Source organism: Canis aureus, chromosome 29 (genome assembly GCF_053574225.1).
Source record: "Canis aureus isolate CA01 chromosome 29, VMU_Caureus_v.1.0, whole genome shotgun sequence".
In the NCBI taxonomy this organism is placed as follows: Eukaryota; Metazoa; Chordata; class Mammalia; order Carnivora; family Canidae; genus Canis; species Canis aureus.
Window position 1 is genome coordinate 39,693,847 of NC_135639.1, and position 19,901 is coordinate 39,713,747.

The window sequence follows — 19,901 nt, forward strand, 5'->3', positions numbered from 1 at the left end:
TTAATCTCCTCAAGTGCCCTAGCTGTGGGTATGAAATATATTTGTTGCCAGCAGGAAGCTCTTGAGAACTCCTAGTACCTTTCCCTATGAAGTAAGAACTCGGCAACTCCTTTGAGGTCTCTATCCTTATCTGATCTTTATTTGTTATTAAAGGGTCTCATTACATTGTAAAAGAAAGTGATTCCCTGATTAGTGACCCTGCTCTGGTCTAGCATTTAAGGGATCTCCCTCTCCTTACTGCAGAAGGGAAAAGCATAAGTTGTCCCTCTAAAGGGAACTCAGAGCACCTTGCTGCCTCTCTCTTATTTCTGACCTTAGATATGCTTTGTTTACACAGAATAAAAGAATTTTGTATTTAAACATTATAAAGTTATTCTTTATACCTAATTACTTTGTAATTGTTTTATATACTTTAATTTCTGATTAACTTTTTAAAGTTTGATTTGTTTTGATCAAAACATTAAATGCAGATTAATGTCAGTTTTATAGTTTGTTTTTGTTATGGCCATTTTTCAGGGTAGTTGTGGAGTTTTTTTGTTTTGTTTTTTCATACAATTGATTAGCACTTTACCTTAGATTTTGTCCTAATAATAGGACAAATAATAGGTTCAAATTCTCTATTGTTAGGCTCTAGTTTCACCAAGCTATGTTTGCTCATTAAAGATGAGTCTCCCCAAAGACTGGTGTAGGAAGAGGCTAAAGACATTCTGACAGGATAAAAGAGAGGCGGCACCAATAGGAACCTAAGAAATCATCTTCTTCATCTAGACTTGTTAAGGAGAATTTGACAGGAAACCAAGTGGCAAAGTTATGTCTATTCTGACACTTTGTTGGCCCCTTGTTGCCATAAAACAGAGACTCTATTTTTTTTTTAAGATTTTATTTATTTATTCATAAGAGACACAGAGAAAGAGAGAGAGAAGCAAGCTCCATGCAAGAGAGCCCAATATAGGACTTGATACCGGGACTCCAGGATCACACCCTGGGCCAAAGGCAGGTGTTAAACTGCTGAGCCACCCAGGGATCCCCAGACTCTATATCTTTTAAGAACCTACTAAAAAAAAAAAAAATTGAACTCTGATATTTTTGATCTGAAAAAGATTTTCAGAAGCTCCATGTATCTGATTATACAGGTAATTTGTGAGTTCTAGTGTAAGCTCTATACCACAGCATTGAATAATGCTCTGGTACCAACTTATAATTAATATCTGTCAGGATTTACAGTTTAGGAGGGGGTGGAAGAAATAGCCTTGTTAATCTATCCAGACAGTGTGTAAGATAAATTTTTATACCTTTGTGGAAACTTCAGAGAACAATTTACTATATTTCTATGTGTGGGTTTCATAGAAACATCTTTCTTTATCCTTGGTTTTTCTCTGGGAACATTTGTCACACATCATTCTTTTTATTTTATTTACTATTATACATAAGCTATATTTTAGGCTTTGTTTGGTACTTGAGAGAACCCAGGGGAGATTTGATTTGCTATTATAATTAAACCTCTTAATATAGTCTGATAGTTCCAGAAAACTAAGAACCCTTAGGAGGCAGAAAGACCAACTGGGCTGACAGCAAAGAATAGGAAACAAAAACTCTGGGACTTTATTTATTTTTTTTTTTTAATTTTTATTTATTTATGATAGTCACAGAGAGAGAGAGAGGCGCAGAGACACAGGCAGAGGGAGAAGCAGGCTCCATGCACCGGGAGCCCGATGTGGGATTTGATCCCGGGTCTCCAGGATCGCGCCCTGGGCCAAAGGCAGGCGCCAAACCGCTGCGCCACCCAGAGATCCCAACTCTGGGACTTTAAATGGCAGTCTTCTCATATACCAAATTAGCCATTCCTCTAATTAATACTTAGCCAGCATCCTTAAGATATATTGTACTTTTCTCGGGTGACCAGCAAATTTTAAAATATTCTGGTGTAAACAGAGCTGTGAAACCAGAGAATTTTAGAGCTGGAGGGGATCTTAAAGGTTACTTGATAACCAGGTGTAGGAATCCCTTTTAAATAAATGATTGTTTTTTCATTATTAAGCATTTCAGTGGCAGGAAGCACATTTAAAAGCGAAATCACAGTTATTAATCTAGTCCCAATAATTCAGAGAATGAGTATTGAGGAAGCGAAATGAAAAAAATGGTGATTAGAAGCCTTCAAATAAAACCATGTGTTGAGTGCCTTTCCTCCCTTTAAATCCTGGTAGTTTGTAATTGGGATCCCATCAGTTCTTGAAATATCTCTGATCTTTCAATTTATATTTGAATCAGATGAAGAAACTGAGACCTGTATTGGTTTAACGGCTTTGATTTGTCCAGCATCAAATCAAATATTAGAACTGATCGTTTCTTATTCCCCTCTTGTATAATCCGAGGATTTTCTGCTTTTCCCTCTACTTTGGCCCCTAAGAAAAAAAAAAAGAATGGAAAAAAAAAAAAAGACATAAGCTTGATAATAGTTCCTGATCCTAATCCTAATACATCAGTCTGAAATGCTGGTAGTGTCTAGTCCCTCACATATTGTGATGTTTCTTTCATCCTGCAGGCTTACTGTGGATTTCTCCGTCCTGGAGTTTCTTCAGAGAATCTTTCTGCAGTGGCTACAGGAAACTGGGGCTGTGGTGCTTTTGGTGGTGATGCTAGATTAAAAGGTGAGTAAATAAATTGTTGTAAGAAGGATAATAGCATTCTGACTAGGAAAAAAAGTCCTTCAAACTTGGATTTCTAATGTTCTGTTGTAATAAGAGACCACAAAAGTCAAAGAGAAGAGAAAAACAATATTTAACATCATCCCCTTTTTTTTTCTTCCTGTATTTAAAGGAATTCTTGGGCAGCCCCGGTGGCGCAGCGGTTTAGCGCCGCCTGCAGCCCAGGGTGTGATCCCGGAGACCCAAGATCGAGTCCACGTCGGGCTCCCTCTGCCTGTGTCTCTGTCTGTCTGTCTGTCTCTCTCTCTCTGCATGAATAAATAAACGAATCTTTAAAATAAATAAATAAATAAAGGAATTCTTATTTTTACTTACTATTTTCCTGCAGAGGTTACTTACCTCTTTGATCTACCATACACGGTATTTAGTTTTCAAACGAAAGCACCCACTAAGCACCTTCCTTGGCAAAAGTGATTTTGATAGACAGAACCTTTGTTTTTGTTTTTTTTTTTTTTTTAGACAGAGCTATTTTGTTGACTCATGTATTCACCAAACTTGTGAGGCATCTGCCATATTTTAGGCACTGGGGTAGATTCTGAGAATGCAGAGGTGAATAAGATGTGTTCCTTGCTTTGGAATTCACAGTCCAGCATATGAGAGGCATAGACAAATGCAGTATAGTAGTGAATAGAGGTACACATATGTGGGAGTATAGCTTGGGAGAGCTGCCTAAATAACTTATTTGAGGAGCCGTTTGGGTATCCACGAAGGATAAACATTTCTTGCATTTTATAGTTTATGGTAGAAAAATCACAAAATCTGATCAACAAAACTATTGCCATTTACCAAATTACGACATTTTCTTTACTTTCAAAAGTATCCATTATAGAAAATAATATATCATTACTTAGGAAGGTTATTGTTCTGTGTCAGCCTGACTGATCTGGCACCAGCTAGGTGTGCTGCTATATAATCCTGCCATTAACTACCTGGAGTTAGTACAAATCCCACAGGTTAAGGGCAGAGTCCTCCATAAGACCACCCCTACTTCAGACTCTAGCTGAAAGTCTTGGGTGGGATATCCCCAGGCTCCCCACACCTCTGACCAACTGGCTGCCAATCTAGGAGGTTCTTAACAACCCCCTTCAGTTTTGATAATTCACTAGAATGACTCAGAGAACTCTGGAAGGTGCTACTACAGTTTTATCATAAAGGATACACATAAGGTGAGTGAGATCTGGGAGGGAATACAGAGCTTCCATGCCTTCTCCCTGTGGTGTCAGGGCATATCACTCTCCTCACACATCACTGTGTTTGCCAACCTGGAGGCTCCACTCACCTTTGTCTAAGGTTTTTATGGGGGCCTCACTGTGTAGGCACACACTGAACTCAGTTTCAGCCCTCCTTCCACTTCCTGGAGGTCAATGGCTGAAAATCCCAATTTTGTAGCTATCTCTGGGCCCACCCAGAGTCCCCTCCTTAGCATAACAATGACAGTATGGCTCAGGAAATTCCAAGGATTTTTGAAACTTTGTTATTAAAGTAACGAGAAAACAAAGCAAACATAAACAACCAGCTGGCCTTGATAGCCAAACTAGATATACTAGAGTCTGTCTTGCTGGGAATGAAACAGTTGAGTCTGTCATAATTTATGAGTGTTATTTTTGTAAAAGTGACACATTTATTATTTTTTTAATCCAGGAAAGTATTATGAAGTATGTAAAAATCATCAGAAGTCATAGTGTTTTGGTGACCATCCTTTCAGACATTCCCACGTAACAATCTGTGTAACAACTTGACAATAACATGACACCATATTGTCTATGCTCTAACCTCTTTTTGAAAACCCTCTCATGGATGGCTTTCAACATCAACAAATGTAAATGTACTGTCAACATTTTTAATAGCTACACATAACATTCTGTTGTACATACCTCTGTGTACCATACTTTATTTCACTGGTTCTCCCATTTTTAGACCGTTGGTTTATTTTTATATTTTATAAACAATACTGCTGTTGTGCCCAAGATTGCGAATCCGAGAAACCACCAAGGAGCCGACACCGATGCAAACGCACACAAGGGTTTATTTACAAGCTCGAGCTTGGGTCCAAGTATACCCGACACAGCGGAGCAGGGACTTGGACCCTGAGGTGGGTTTTAGCTTAGTTTTAAGGGCTGGTCTAGGGGACCTCCAGAAAGGGTGGAAGAATTCCTCAAGTTCTGTTTACATTTTGATATGGGGCCTTCAAGGGCATTGAGCTCTGTTCTCTTTCTAATAGGGGCTTCCTGCCCTTGGCTTCGGCTCTGTTTTTATTCTAATATGGGGCTTTCTAGGACGTTAAGCTGTAAGCTATTTTCTTCCTGTAACTGAAGTAATGTAAATTTCAGCTCTTATTCCCAGGGGCCTGGGATGGCTGTACTTGGGCTAAGGCTGAACTTAAAAGTGGAATGGCCTTAATTTTCTCGGCCTCCACAACTGCAGTATATAAATGTATGTTCTATATAATTATTTCCATAGTGTTAATTCCTAGAAGTGAGATTAATGACTCAAAGGCCATATATACTTTATATTTTGATACTTGTTGCAGACCGTCCTTCTGAAAGGCTAATTTATATTGTCTTCTTACATAAGAAACCTTACCAACATGGGTTTTAGTCAATTTTTAACATTTCTCTGAGGTTCAACATTTCTCATGTTTATTGCCCATTTTTATTTGCTTTGTGAATTGCTTTTTCACTCTTCTGCCCATTTAGCTCTTTGGGAATAGTTTTGACTTTTCATTGACTATTAATAACTCTTTGTATATTAAATGTTAATTATTTGTCATATGTTACAGGTATTTTTCTCAGTTTTTTCATTTATTTCAACCTATTGTCATGTGGAGTTAATTTTTGTGTTCACATATTTGCAGCATGCTTAGAAAAATCTTTTCATTCTAAAGACTTTCACCCATATTTTTTTTTCATATTCAGAAACAAAAACTGCATGTTATTATTTTCAGGGTTTTGAAAATCTGTAGAAGAAATTTCTGGATTTTATGAAATTCTTTATCATCCTCAATTTATTTGAGGAAGCCTATTTTTGACTCGGCTCATTGATCTTATGACAGATTTTTTTTTCCTGTTTTTCTCTTATGTAAGATGAATGAGTAGATTTATACAACATCAATCCAGAAGACCACATCTGCCTTAAGCCTTGGTCATCTGTGATAGACAATTTGAAAAGCTTTATATATGTGTTCATTTCCTTTCTTTTCCTTATTGCATAAAAATCTTTTTCTCAGATTATAGTTTTGTTTCCCCTGGTGAGTATCAAGCATAGTACTCAAAGATTTTCATTATGTAGTTCATCTTCTCAATTATTGAAATTTAAATTTTATTATTTTTTTTAAGATTTATTTATTTATTTATGATAGACATAGAGTGAGAGAGAGGCAGAGACACAGGAGGAGGGAGAAGCAGGCTCCGAGCCAGGAGCCCGACGCGGAACCCTGGGCCAAAGGCAGGCGCTAAACCGCTGAGCCACCCAGGGATCCTCTGAGATTTAAATTTTAGAGTGACTTTTTGACAATTCCCTCCTCTTCATTCACTTGAATATGTTCTCATTCATTTGGGGAATATAAATAATAGTGAAAAGGAATATAAGGGAAGGGAGAAGAAATGTGTGGGAAATATCAGAAAGGGAGACAGAACGTAAAGACTGCTAACTCTGGGAAATGAACTAGGGGTGGTAGAAGGGGAGGAGGGCGGGGGGGTGGGAGTGAATGGGTGACGGGCACTGGGGGTTATTCTGTATGTTAGTAAATTGAACACCAATAAAAAATAAATTAAAAAAAAAAGAATTAAAAAAAAATTGAAGTAGTTGTTTATCCTTTAGTGGGGAATTACTTACTAATACTCATTTTGAAAAGAAAGATATTATGGTACATCTATGTAATGAAATATTATGTAGACATTATAATTATTGCAGAAATACAACTCCTGACATGGAAGGATGTTTTTGGAATACTGCCAAATTAAGGGAAATGCATACTATATGCATAATCAACCATTTTAAAAATTGAATTATGAATATAAAGTATCTCACAAATTTGAGATTCTCTATGTTTATCTGTTTATATGCAAAGATTAACTGTGGTTGTTTCTGAGTGATATAGATGATTTTTTTTTAATTTGTGTTTTTCTGTTGTAAGTATATAATGTTTTTGTGAGAAAGTATCATAAAATTTTCTGATAACATGGATAGACCTTAAGGGCATTTTTATGCTAACTGAATGAGTGAGACAGAGAAAGGCAAATACTGTATGTCTCACCTATGTGTGGAATGTTAAACAAACAAACAAACAAACACCAACCCAAGCTCAGATATAGAAAATAGATTTCCAGAAATGGAGTGTGGAGGTAGGTGAAATTGGTGAAAGGGATCAGAATGAACAAACTTGGAATTATAAAATTAATAAGTCATAGGGATGTTATGTACAACATGGTGACTATAGTTAATAATAACTGTATAGTGTATTGGAAAGTTGCTAAAAGAGTAGATCTTAAAAGTTCTCATCACAAGAAAAAAATGTTGTAACCATGTATGATGATGAGTGTTAACTGTACTTACTGTGGTGATTATTTCTCAATATATACAAATATCAAATCATTATATTGCATATGTGAAAACCAGTATAGCTTTATATGTCAGTTATACCTCAATTTTTTAAAAAGTCAGTTATCAGGAGAGAATAAGCCTCTCTTTCACAAACTTGCCTTCTCATTAGTCACATGGTAGACATGAAGAAGGGGGCATTTAAAAATCCTTGGTGAATCCCTAAGAGGAGAGAGTACCAAGAAAGAGATGTTTGCTAATGATCCAATATTAGGGAGATAGAGCAGGTGCATGGAAAAGAATCAAGAGACTATGGTACAATTCAGAGTATCAATAGATGGAAATACAAGGTTGGAAAACTAAAACTTTTTGAGAACAGATAAAAACAGGGCCAGTATTAACTTTTTCTCAATTGGCCATCTTTATCTGTCCCTAGGTCTTACTAAACCTACTAGCAAGATTCTTTGAACTATCAGATACTATCCCTATCTTACAAGAGAAAGAAGGAAGGAAGGATATAAAAAAAAAATCATGGAGAGAGAACATGGGCATTTAAACTTAAAATTGTGTTTCGTTTATTAGCAATAAGGTTAAATGTTTGTTAGTATGCTTGCTAACTGTACATGAGTTGCAATTTATAATTTTTGAGCTGTTTTTATTGTGCATTCTGCTGACAACTGTTAAGATAGTATTTTTCATAAAGTCATTAATTCAACAGACATTTACTAACAACTTTCTGCCAATGGCCTTAGGAGCCAGAGGGTAGAAAAGAAGGGACGTGGAGAAGAGGGAGGGACTTGCTGCCTGTCCCCCACCAGCAGCCAGTCATTTCCTGCCTGCCTGTGCTATCACATGGACTCTCTCTGTCCTTCTGCCTAGCCCCTTATCTTTCTGAAGACCTTGTGAGGGCCTATGAAAAAAAGCTTTTGAGTGAGTGTGAACTCTATTTCTGGGGCTCCTGGTTATTCCAGAGTAAACCCCCAGTCTATGCTTGGCTTTTAAAATTATATTTATGTTTTAGCTGATTTATTCTTATCCATTTGTATGATGGTCACCTCTGTCTCTTACACTCTTTCAAAGATAATAGAGTATGTGTTTCATATCTTTTTAGGGTTGTCATACTTTGGTTGCCTTGCAACACCACAACTCTCTGGTCGACTCAGGAAGAATTTATGATTCTGTAGATTACTTAGCCTTTTTTCATTGTTAGGATGGAAGCAACTTCTTTTTGCAGCTTTATTCATCCTGTCTCAGAGACTGTGAAGTAGGCTACTGCCCTAAGAATACCACCAGACACCCATGAGATTTTTAGGATATAATTTTAAACTTTTTAAAATGTTTTAAAAATAAAATGGTTTCTTTTATCTTTTATTTCTTTTTTTTTAAATTTATTTATTCATGAGAGACACAGGCAGAGAGAGAGGGAGAGACAGGCAGAGACACAGGCAGAGGGAGAAGCAGGCTCCATGCAGGGAGCCCGATGTGGGACTCGATCCCAGGTCCCCAGGATCAGGCCCTGGGCTGAAGGTGGCACTAAACCACTGAGCCACCTGGGCTACCCTTATCTTTTATTTCTAAATTTTATTACATCATAATCAAAGAGTGTAGATAGTATTATTTCTACTTTTCGGAGTTTTTTAAGCTTCTTGATGGCCTAACAGTCCATTGTTGTAGATACTATATTGGCATGGCTCAGATGTCTCAGAAGGGTGTGTGTAGAACTTATTCTGTCTGTTAGATTCTATACTTATTAGATCACCCTATATCACTCTTATTTTGTCTACTTGCTTTGCGAAGGGATTGAGTGGTACTCTAAAGTTCTATTATATTTTTGCCAATTCCTCTTTCCATGTCCTTCAGTGTTTATTTTTTATACCTCTCCATACTGTGTTACCTGACTTGGGAATATTATGCCATTTCTAGTTTACTGTAATTAAAAGCTATCTTGATGTTGTAGTCTTATGTATTTTCTATCCATTCCCTACTTTCATTACCTAAAAGTCGATTTGCAAATAAAATATGCTCAATGAACTTCTCTTTAACAAATTTATTCAACAACCCTGTGTGCCTTTCACTATTCTAGGGTTTTGCACATTTTTCTGAAATTGCCTATTAGTATCTGGCTAATTCCCTGTGTTCCCTTAAGACTCCACTCTAGTGTTAACTGTTGCACAAAGATCCCTATTCCTCTCCCACCACCCATCTCCAACTCGCCAACACTGTAACAAAGTTTTGTAGTAGGATTTTTATTTTTAAGTGACACTAATCTGCCTAATCACTTAAGTCTGAAGGAGGATTATTGGCTGATGTGGATGAGAAAGGCAGAGTAAGTTTGGCCTCAGGGATGACTGGATCCTAGGATCAGATGCTCCCTTTTGTGAATTGGTTCCCTCTCTATCTGCTTGTCTCACGATGATGGCTTTGTTCTCTTCTCCTTCCATTGGTTATCTCTCCATGGCAGGAGCTGGGGACCAAATAGTTCCAGGCTTATAGTACTGTAATTGGGTAATCCTAGAGGGAAGGAGAAATCCTTAATTTAGAAATTTTATGGAAGAATGAGTGGGTGGTTTAGTTGGTTAAATGCTGCCTTTGGCTCAGGTCATGATCCTGGGGTCCTGGGATTCAGCCCAGCTTGGGACACTCTGCTCAGCAGGGAGTCTGCTTCTGTCTCTCCCTCTCGCCCTGCTCATGCCCTCTCTCTCTCACTCTCTCAAATAAATAAATCTAAAAAATCTTTTTAAAATTTTTTTAAAATAAAAATTTTATGGAAATACTCCTTGGACCAACTTAGATCACTTTCCCATCTCTTGGGCCAAATCATTATAGCCAGGAAGTCATCAAACTGGCTACATCTCCAGTGAGATTAGGAAGCTTTTCAGGGGGATCTCTGGGTGGCTCAGCAGTTTGGTGCCAGCCTTTGGCCCGGGGTGACCCTGAAGTCCCAGGATTGAGTCCCACAGCGGGCTCCCTGCAGGGAGCCTGCTTCTCCCTCTGCCTGTGTCTCTGCCTCTCTCTCTCTCTCTCCCTCTCATGAATAAATACATGAAATCTTAAAAAAAAAAAAAAAAAAGCTTTTCAGTTTACTTTTATTGCATATTTATATTAAGTGAAAAATTCTTTGAGATTATAGCAACATTTTATAAATTTATTTTCCTTCATACCATATATCCCATTGACATCAAACTTAAATAATGTCTGTACTGGTTGTTTTGCTATTTTGGAATCAAGATAGCCAAACTCCAAAAAAATCATTGATGTAGAAAAAATGGAAACCTGAACAGTTCTGATAAATCATTTTCTACCATGCTATCATTGGCCTCACCTATCCCTTTGGCTGGGGTTTGTGGGAGGTCCATTTGTGGAAGTGGGGAAGGGGTGAATCAATTAAAAATGGAAGGGTAGAATAGAAATATGGGCCAGTTGAGTTCAGTTTGTCTTACCACAGGCTCCTTATCACTTTGTTTATTTCTGTCAGAACACACCAGGCTCCATTTCTCTCCCAGTCTTGCTGTTACACACTTAAGTAAGAATATTCCTTCCTTAACACTTCCACATTGTTTTCTTCTGTGGGCCCACTGCCTACAGTGGGGTCTTATACATGATAATTCAAGGTGTCTAGAGTGAGTGTAATGGTTGTTATCAGAACCTCAGAGATGCCGCTTAGTGAATCTGGGAAATGGCTTTGGGAAATTTTAACTCTCTGGGGGTTACTAATGATCAGCCAGTTTTAAGAAAGATTTCATTTTCTCCTTTAGTTTGAATAGTTATCCTTCAATTTGTAGCCACATTTTTAAGATGAAGAACCCAAGTTTCTCTCGAAGAGAGGCTAATAAACTTGCCCAAAGAGAGAGAGCTAGTAAGTGTCAGAACCAAAATTCACATTTGGCCTTTCTCAAAAACCAGTGTTTTTATTATTGTTGTTAGTTGAGAGCATGTTGAGTGCATTCTGTATTCCAAATATTGTACTAGGTGCTTTCCTTACATGTATTAGTTTAGAACAATGTATTAGGTTAAGTTTTATTTTTATCTTTATAGATGAAATAACCAAGGCATAAAGAGGTAAGTAACTAGCCCAAAGTCAGAAGAATAGCATGCAGCCATGTTAGGATACAAACTAGAATTGATGCCCAAGAGCCCAGTGTCTGTACTCCTGCTGTTTAATCTTTATTGGCCACAGATTTTGGATCTGGATCTGGATTTGGGATTTGCCATTCTAGAGATGACTGAGTTCTTAAAGAGAGAGTACATCTAAAGCCAGTGAAAGGATCAGGGCACCTGGATGGCTCAGTCACTTAAACATCCAACTCTTGGTTTTGACTCAGGCTGTGATCTCAGGGTTGAAAGCTCAAGTCCCAGGTAGCTGGGCTCTGTGCTTATCAGGGAGTCTGCTTGAAGATTTTCTCCTTCTGTCCTTATCCCCGACTCTCTTTCTTTCTCTTTTTCAAATCAATAAACAAATCTTAAAAAACAGAAAACAGGGATCCCTGGGTGGCGCAGCGGTTTAGCGCCTGCCTTTGGCCCAGGGCGCGATCCTGGAGACCCGGGATCGAGTCCCACGTCGGGCTCCCGGTGCATGGAGCCTGCTTCTCCCTCTGCCTGTGTCTCTGCCTCTCTCTCTCTCTCTGTGATATCATAAATAAATGAAAATTAAAAAAACAAAACAAAACAAAAAACAAGGCAGGTGAGGGCGCCTAGGTGGCTCAGTTGGTTAAGCATCTGCCTTTGGCTCATGTCATAATCTGAGGGTCCTGGGATCAAGCCCCACGTTGGGCTCCCTGCTCGGTGGGGAGCCTGCTTCTCCTTCTCCCTCTGCCTGCCACTCTCTCTGCTTGTGTTCTGTGTGTGTGTGTGTGTGTGAGAGAGAGAGAGAGAGAGAGAGAGAGAGAGAGAGAGAGAGAGTCCAGGTGGTATTGATTAAAAACAGTAGCCAGGGCAGCCCTGGTGGCACAGCGGTTTGGCGCCGCCTGCAGCCTGGGGTGTGATCCTGCAGACCTGGGATCAAGTCCCATGTTGGGCTCCCTGCGTGGAGCCTGCTTCTTCCTCTGCCTGTATCTCTGCCTCTCTCTCTCTGTCTATGAATAAATAAATAAAGTCTTAAAAAAAAAAAAAAAAACAGTAGCCAGAGGACAAGACCAGTTATAGAATAAGAATTGGCTGAGAAGAGTGAGCAAAAAAGGCTGGAGCTTTTAGGGTAACCAGGGTGTAGGAGCTCACAAAACAACTTGGTTTTCATTAGAAGGACATCAGTAGTACTTCAAATCTATACTATTTGGTCTTCTTGCCAGCATGCATTAAAATAATGTAAACAAACTACTTGAAGAAATTCTTCTGGCTGACATAAGGTATGTTTGCTTTGAATAGAGCAGAATGACTTGGCATGACACCTTTGCAGAATAGTGAGGGAGGGAGCATGTCCTTGAGTCAGACTGCCAGAGTTCAAACCTCAGCTCCACTGCTTTCTGGCCTGTGACCCTAGACAAATTACTTAAACTTTGGCTCCCATAGTGCCTTGGTTTCAAAATGGAGATAATACTTATATTATTCAGTTTTTGTAAGGATTAACTGAGTTAATTCATGTAAATCTTGAGTTTGTGCTTTTAAAGCTGCTAGAACCATTCAGCATGCTGTGAGAACTTGGTGTTAGCAGTTGTTACTAATATTACATGCTGATGGCCTCAAACCATACTGTGGTATGAATAGCCATCATCTTACTCATATTTGGTGTGGTATATTTGTTGCAAGAGGACACTATGAATTGTTTTTTGATATTATTTATACTTATTTGAATTTGCTTTATAGCTTAACATTGATGCCAAAAAGAAAATTAAAACCAAGCTCCCTGCCGGTTAATTTAAGTGATTATTTTGGCACCTAGTTGTGCTTGAAGTTAGAATTTGATGCTTTTATGTCATACTTGGACTCAGTCCACATACCCTATTAGATTTGTGATTTATTCTCATGCAAGAGAATTCACCTAAATCCTGAGACTTAATTCCTTGGATTTGCAAAGGTCTTGAGGATGTTGTTGATAGTGAGGTCTGAAGACAGTTCTGTTTAAAGTGAATTTTTGTTGTGATTACTAACATGTAGAGAGTCAAGATTAATTTGTATTTCTGAAAATTTCACTTGTATATTTATAGTCTAATATCCAATGCAAGGAGAAAAATTATATCAAGGATTATGGAATTCTACACTCTGAAAGAATCTTTAGGGATCATCTGATCTAACTCCCTTCATAGCATCCCTGGGAAAAATGTAGCAAAGAGAGTTAAGTAACTTGGCCAAAGTTACAGATCTAAAGAGCCAGCAGATGGGTGAGGACTGAACTCTGGTCTGCTGTTTCTAGTCCCAACCTGTCTGATACATGCTTATTATCATCCAGCCTCTTTTTGGTAGCTTTGTCAAGCTTAGTTCCAAGAGCTTATCCATAGGAATGTGATGGCCTTGAAACATTTTTAAAATAAATTCTATGAGGAGATAAATTCTGAATGTTTATTCATATTTCATTTTCATAAGTGGCAAATGACCAGTGATCTAGTATTTCTGTATATAAGGAGATAGGACTGAAAGGACTTTTCTTTGAGTTTCTCTTTTTTATTTATTTATTTTTTAAAATTTTTTAAAAAATATTTTATTTATTCATGAGAGACAGAGAGAGAGAGAGAGAGAGAGGCAGAGACACAGGCAGAGGGAGAAGCAGGCTCCATGCAAGGAGCGCAACGGGGGACTCTATTCGGGGTCCCCAGGATCACACCCTGGGCTGCAGGTGGCGCAGTGATTTAGCGCTAAATCCCGGCGCCACCGGGGCTGCCCGAGTTTCTCTTTTTTAAATAGAAAAACTTAAAGCCAAATTTTTATTCAGACTAAAAGGTAAGAAATCATACTTATTAGTAAAGGAAAATGACAATTCATTTTTTCATTTTTATTTGTAGTTTAGGTTAATTAGGAACCTTTTAAAATTGAGTGTACTGAAGCTTTCATGTATGTATAAGTTGGTTGAATAGTTTTAATTAAAACCTACCTCTATTTTGAGATTAATTACTTTCAACACTCTGAGATTAATGAGGCCTAGTCATGGTACCTCACATGTTGTGGATACTCAATAAATACCAGTTTGGAAATTAAGAAATACTTTGGTATTTTAGAATCTCACATGTATTATAATTTATAGTCTTAGATTCTTTCTGAAATTTGAGGACTCTCAACTATATCAAATGTTCAACCTAAAAATATTTTTCCTTCTTACATAATTTTTTAAAACTTTTTATTTGGATGTCTGGGTGGCTCAGTGATTGTCTGCCTTCCACTCAAGTCCTGCATTGGGCTCACTGTGGGGAGCCTGCTTCTCCCTTTGCCTATGTCTCTGCCTCTCTCTGTGTCTCTGGTGAATAAATAAATAAAATCTTTAAAAAATAAAACTTTTTATTGGACATAGTTTCAAATTTACAAAAAGTTACGAAAGAAAAAGTAAACACCTGTGTGTGTATACAATTTGAGCTTAAGTTATATACGTTCTACTCCTTTTCCTAATACTTCAGTGTGTGTTTCCCAAGAATAAAATATTCTACAGAAACACATTACGATTACTAATAAACTCATAAATGTACATTGATGGAATATTTTTGTCTATTCTATCATCTATGTTCCAATTTTGTGAAGTACTCTAATAAAACTGTTTATAGCCATTTTGCCCTCCAATATAGGGTTCAGGGTCAGGTATTGCCCCTAGTTGTCCTGTCTTTTAGCCTCCTTTTGAATTTGGAGTATTTCCATAGCCTTTTTTTTTTTTTTTAATGACATTGGCATGTTTAAAGGATACAGTATTCCTTGAGTTTGTAAGCTGTTTCCTCATAATTAGGTTGAGGTGATGCATTCTTAGTAGCTAGAGGTGATAGTATCTAGAGGCACTTGATGGCCATCTGCCCCATTGATGATGTTAATTTTGATCACTCAGTCAAGGTGTTGTCTGATTTCTCCACCATACAGATCCTGAGTTTTTTTCCTCCCTTGTAGCTAATAAGCCATTTGTGAAAAGACACTTTAAGACGAAATTTCCTTTAGATTTGGTAAAAGTTAGATAACAAATTAGGTTAATTTGTTTTTGTTTGCTTTCTATTATAGCTTCCTTTCCATCCCCATTCTTATTGTTTTAATTTTTTATAGTATGTAGAGTTTTAACATGCTTGAAAAATCAAAACTATATTGAAGTTATTTATTTCCCATAATGTTTTAGATTCCCACCTCCTTTTTTATAAAGGAAAAGATATGTAACTAGAAAAGAATTATACCTATGTTGTTTTGTTCAGTTTATACCTGTGGTGTTTTGTTGTTGTTATTTAAAATAAATTGTATTTATTGACCTTTCTCCAAAGAAGACATACAAATGACCAACAGACATATAAAAGTTGCTCAACATAAACTAATCATTGGGGAAATCAAAACCATAATGAAAAAAAAAAAACCATAATGAGACATCACCTTACACCTATCAGAATGGCTAAAATAAAAGACTCAAGAAACAAGTGTTGGCAAGGATGTGGAGTAAAAGAAACACTCCTGTATTGTTGGTGGGAATGAAAACTGGTGCAGCCACTGTAGAAGACAGTATGGAGGTTCCTCAAAAAATTAAAAATAGAATTACCCATGATCCACTAATCACACTATGAAAACACTAATTCAAAAGGATATATGCACCCTTGTGTTTACTGTAGCATTATTTACAGTAGCCAAACTATGGAAGCAGCCCAAGTGTCCATCCAAAGATGAATGGCTAAAGAAGATGTGGTATATATATTCCACGTATGTGTGTGTATGTGTGTGTGTGTATAGTATTAGTCATATAAAAGAATACACAGTTTTGCCATTTGCCACCACATGGTTAGAGCTATAGTATATAAATGCTAGGCAAAATAAGTCAGTCAAGAAAGATAGATACTGTAAAATTTCATTCATGTGTGGAATTTAAGAAGCAAAACAAAGGGATAAAAAGGAGAAGCAAACCAACAGACTCTTAACTATAGAGAATAAATAGATGGTTACCAGAGGGCAGGTGAATGAGGGGATGGTTGAAATAGGTGAAGGGGATTGAGTACACTTGATGAGCATTGAGTAATATATGGAACTGATGAATCACTACATTGTGTACTATATATTAAATACAATGAAATTAAAATTTTAAAATCTTCAAAAAATTTTAAAAATGAAATAAATATTGTCTTGAGATTAAAGTTATAAAGGACCTTCATTTTTGGAAACATATTTTTCAGGCTCAGTGATTTGTAACTTTGATTCTTGGGGAAATTGATTCTCAGTGATTTTCCCACTCCATACTACAGCAATTGGGTGGAAGTGGGAGTACAGGAGGGATGAAGGTATAGTCTCTAACCCATTTTGAAAATGCTTGCTATAGGGTTAATGAGAGCATTAGAGTCTCCCAAGTGCATTGTTCAGGAAACATCACAAAGACTCCTGTGATACAGAAGATCAGTGACTATATAATAAGACAAAGTAATTAATACAGCAAGCAAACAAAAAGTTTAGTTCCAAATTAATATAAGTAAAAGAAAATACCACCTTAGTGCCTTGACTGCACTACCTCAGATGTAGCTTCCTTTATTTTCCCACAAAGGAAAAAAATTCCCTTGTGTGGGAATTCTGTGTCTTAATGATCTTCTCAGAGCATGCGTGTAAAGTCACACGAGTAGATGATTTATACCCATCTGTATTTGCCATTTCTAATAACACATATGTTAGGTTTATAAATCTTTAATCCAGGATAAAGCTATGGCACACCAGCTATAATTTAGCTGGTTGCAAGAACTAAAAGTGTCTTGATGGAAGTGTCATCATATAGCTATGTTGTGTTTTGTTTTTTTTCTTTGCCTACAGCCTTAATACAGATACTGGCAGCTGCTGTAGCTGACCGTGATGTGGTTTATTTCACCTTTGGGGACTCAGAATTGATGAGAGACATTTACAGTGTGCACACTTTCCTTACTGAAAGGAAACTAACTGTTGGTAAGTAGGAAATAGTCTTGACATTTGGTATCTAGATAGATTGTCCACCATCCAGGACAAACACTTGCTAAATCTGGATGGATCAAGTGGATAAGAAAAAATGAAAGTGTGACTTTAAGAATAGTGGACAAAATCTTAGTTGAAGAACATCTGCAGAATCTTTTTTCTGACTAAGTTTCATCTATCTTGAATGAGTATGTCAGCTTATTAAAGTAAGGCTAAGAAGCTGGAGTTTAATATCCATTTTTACATGTATGCATACAGAAAACTATAAGAGGGATGGTATAGGAGGGTAAGTTCAAGTCTAAGAGGCCTCATTCTGAGTCATATTTATCAGATATAACAGCCTGCTCATTTGCTATATTTCAGCTTGACCTGAAAGGCTTTGCCACCCTGGGAGCTGAATGTAGAAATAAAGTTGCCACAAACTCCCAAAATGATACTTGGCTGATGTACGGTGTATAGCCTGTTGTCATCATGAACTTACAAGTAGTTTCTTTAAGGTACTTAAAAAAAAATTTTTAACTTCATATCAGGAAAGCCTTCCAGGGTTATGGCATTCATGCTCTATTTTCAAAAGTCAAAAGTGAGTACATGTTAGTTAGATTAAGATAAAACTGCAGTGTTCTTTAGTAGTTCTATCCATGTACATGCCTTAATGTGGGTATTGGTCTGGCCTTTTACTTCCAGGAGAAATATATAAGCTGTTGCTCCGGTATTACAATGAAGAATGCAGAAACTGTTCCACCCCTGGACCAGACATCAAGCTTTATCCATTCATATATCATGCTGTTGAATCCTGTGCAGAGACCAGCAACCAGCCAGGTCAAAGGACTGGGGCCTGAGGAGCTGAGTAACCAGAACCTCCTTCCACCTCTCACCAGAAACATCCTGTTTGAATTGTCAGGTGTAATATACGAACTGACTTAATATAAATGTGTATATAATCCAGTTTGTGGGCAAGGATGCAATCCCTTCCACACACATGCATTTGTCAGTTTGTACATGTAAGCCCTCTCCATCCCAACTTACATGGGCTTAAATAGATATATTTTGTTTGCATTTTTTTTTTCTATTTCAGTCTTCATTCTTTGGTTTTTCTTTCCTTTGCTCATCAGATTTCCGGTGAAAACCCATGAGAGGTTGTGCTCAGCCTGTCAGGTCTCTTTTGATATCTGTATATTATGCACATTGCCTCTGCAGTTAGCAGTTGCCAAGGATGCCAGGGAAGAAATTGAAAACCAAGAACTTTTTCACTGAATTTGCTAAAGATTTCCCTGTAAGCCTTCACCCCCAACTCTTGCTCTGATTGTGTTGTTGGGGTTTTTGAATTTTGAAAATTAAGAGTTGGGGATTTTTTTCGTACATGTTACATAATGCAAATCTCCTAGGTTAAAACAATTTTGTATTTCAGACAGAATTATTTCCGGGTATAGTTCTTTTGAGACATCACTTTGATCTGTAATGGTTTGTCAGTCCTTTCTTCCCTGATCAATTTTTATTAATACTATTTTTGGAAACTGACCAAGATGGAAGGAAATGTACAATAAAAGAGTTTCCCCAAATGTGTTTTTTAAAAAAGATGCAAGAGAGTTGCAGGATTTATCGTTTCTGGGGATTTTTTTCTTTCCAAATTAGAATTATTGTCTGTTCTCTGGTGCTTGAGGTGCATATTTCATATAACCAAAGTTTAGGAACTGGGAACTCATGTTGATTTGTACATATTGCAGTTTCTCTGGTATTCAAAGGTTATATAGTTAATAAAGTTTCTTTTTTTTTTTTTTAGTTAATAAATTTTCATTAACAAATCATCTGTCAGAAACTCCTATATCATCTATATATATATATATATACACACATATATATATATATATATATACATTTTAAGTGTGTCTGTGTGCAAGCAGAAATATATAAACCAAATAAAACTGGAGTTATGGAAAATGATTAGGTTTAGGCTTAATTGGAGGCTCTGTTTAAAATCATTTATTTAAAATTGTGTCCATTTAAAACTGGTGTCAAATATAAATAATAATGTCTTTTGGAGGTTAAAATGAAAGCCAGTTCTGCATTAATTGAGAGTAGAGTTTAATCGCAAAGCATTTATTCATATTTCTAAAATAATCCTCAAGTACACTATTGAAGCTCTAGTTTATGGTCAGCAGTCAGAAAATGCTATTGGAGGTCAAATCCTAGTAATAAGAAATTTTGGTAGATGGTCCAAACTCCTGCTGTCGGTAGTGGCAAGAAAAACTGAGACTATGGCCAATGTCTGCAACTCTTTTTATTTGTATAAAGATTGAGATTTTTATTTGCATAGAGATTGAGAGAATAATGGCAGCTACTTGCCATTAACAAAGTTAACGAAGTCTTTTACCATAGTAACTAAGATTTTTAATCATCTCCCTAAATCCAAGGTGCCTGGCTTTATTTCTGTGATACTAAAGCCTTCTGTTTCCATCTCAACCCTTTCTGAGCTTTGGTTACACATTCATAGTTAGATTTCATTTCTTTTTCTGTCTTTATAGCTTTTCCTTTTACCCAGCCCCAAAACTAAGTGAGTAGTTCTGTAAAACATTACATGAACATAGGATGGTTTATGTGATAGAAAAATCATTAAATCCAGGTAAGAAAAGCACC

At 37.0% G+C, this 19,901-nt stretch overlaps 1 protein-coding gene across 5 annotated transcripts in view; it reads left to right on the forward strand.

Annotated features, from left to right (window-relative positions):
• PARG (poly(ADP-ribose) glycohydrolase) overlaps positions 1 to 19,224 on the forward strand; it is a 117,413-nt gene extending 98,189 nt beyond the window's left edge. For all 5 annotated transcript variants that reach the window (XM_077878581.1, XM_077878579.1, XM_077878578.1 and 2 more), the window contains 3 exons: positions 2,543 to 2,648; positions 17,133 to 17,261; positions 17,952 to 19,224. In XM_077878581.1, coding sequence (XP_077734707.1) covers positions 2,543 to 2,648; positions 17,133 to 17,261; positions 17,952 to 18,106 — 390 coding nt within the window. In that variant the 3' untranslated portion in view covers positions 18,107 to 19,224. The remainder of the gene's footprint in view (positions 1 to 2,542; positions 2,649 to 17,132; positions 17,262 to 17,951) is intronic.
• The last annotated feature ends 677 nt before the right edge of the window (positions 19,225 to 19,901 follow it).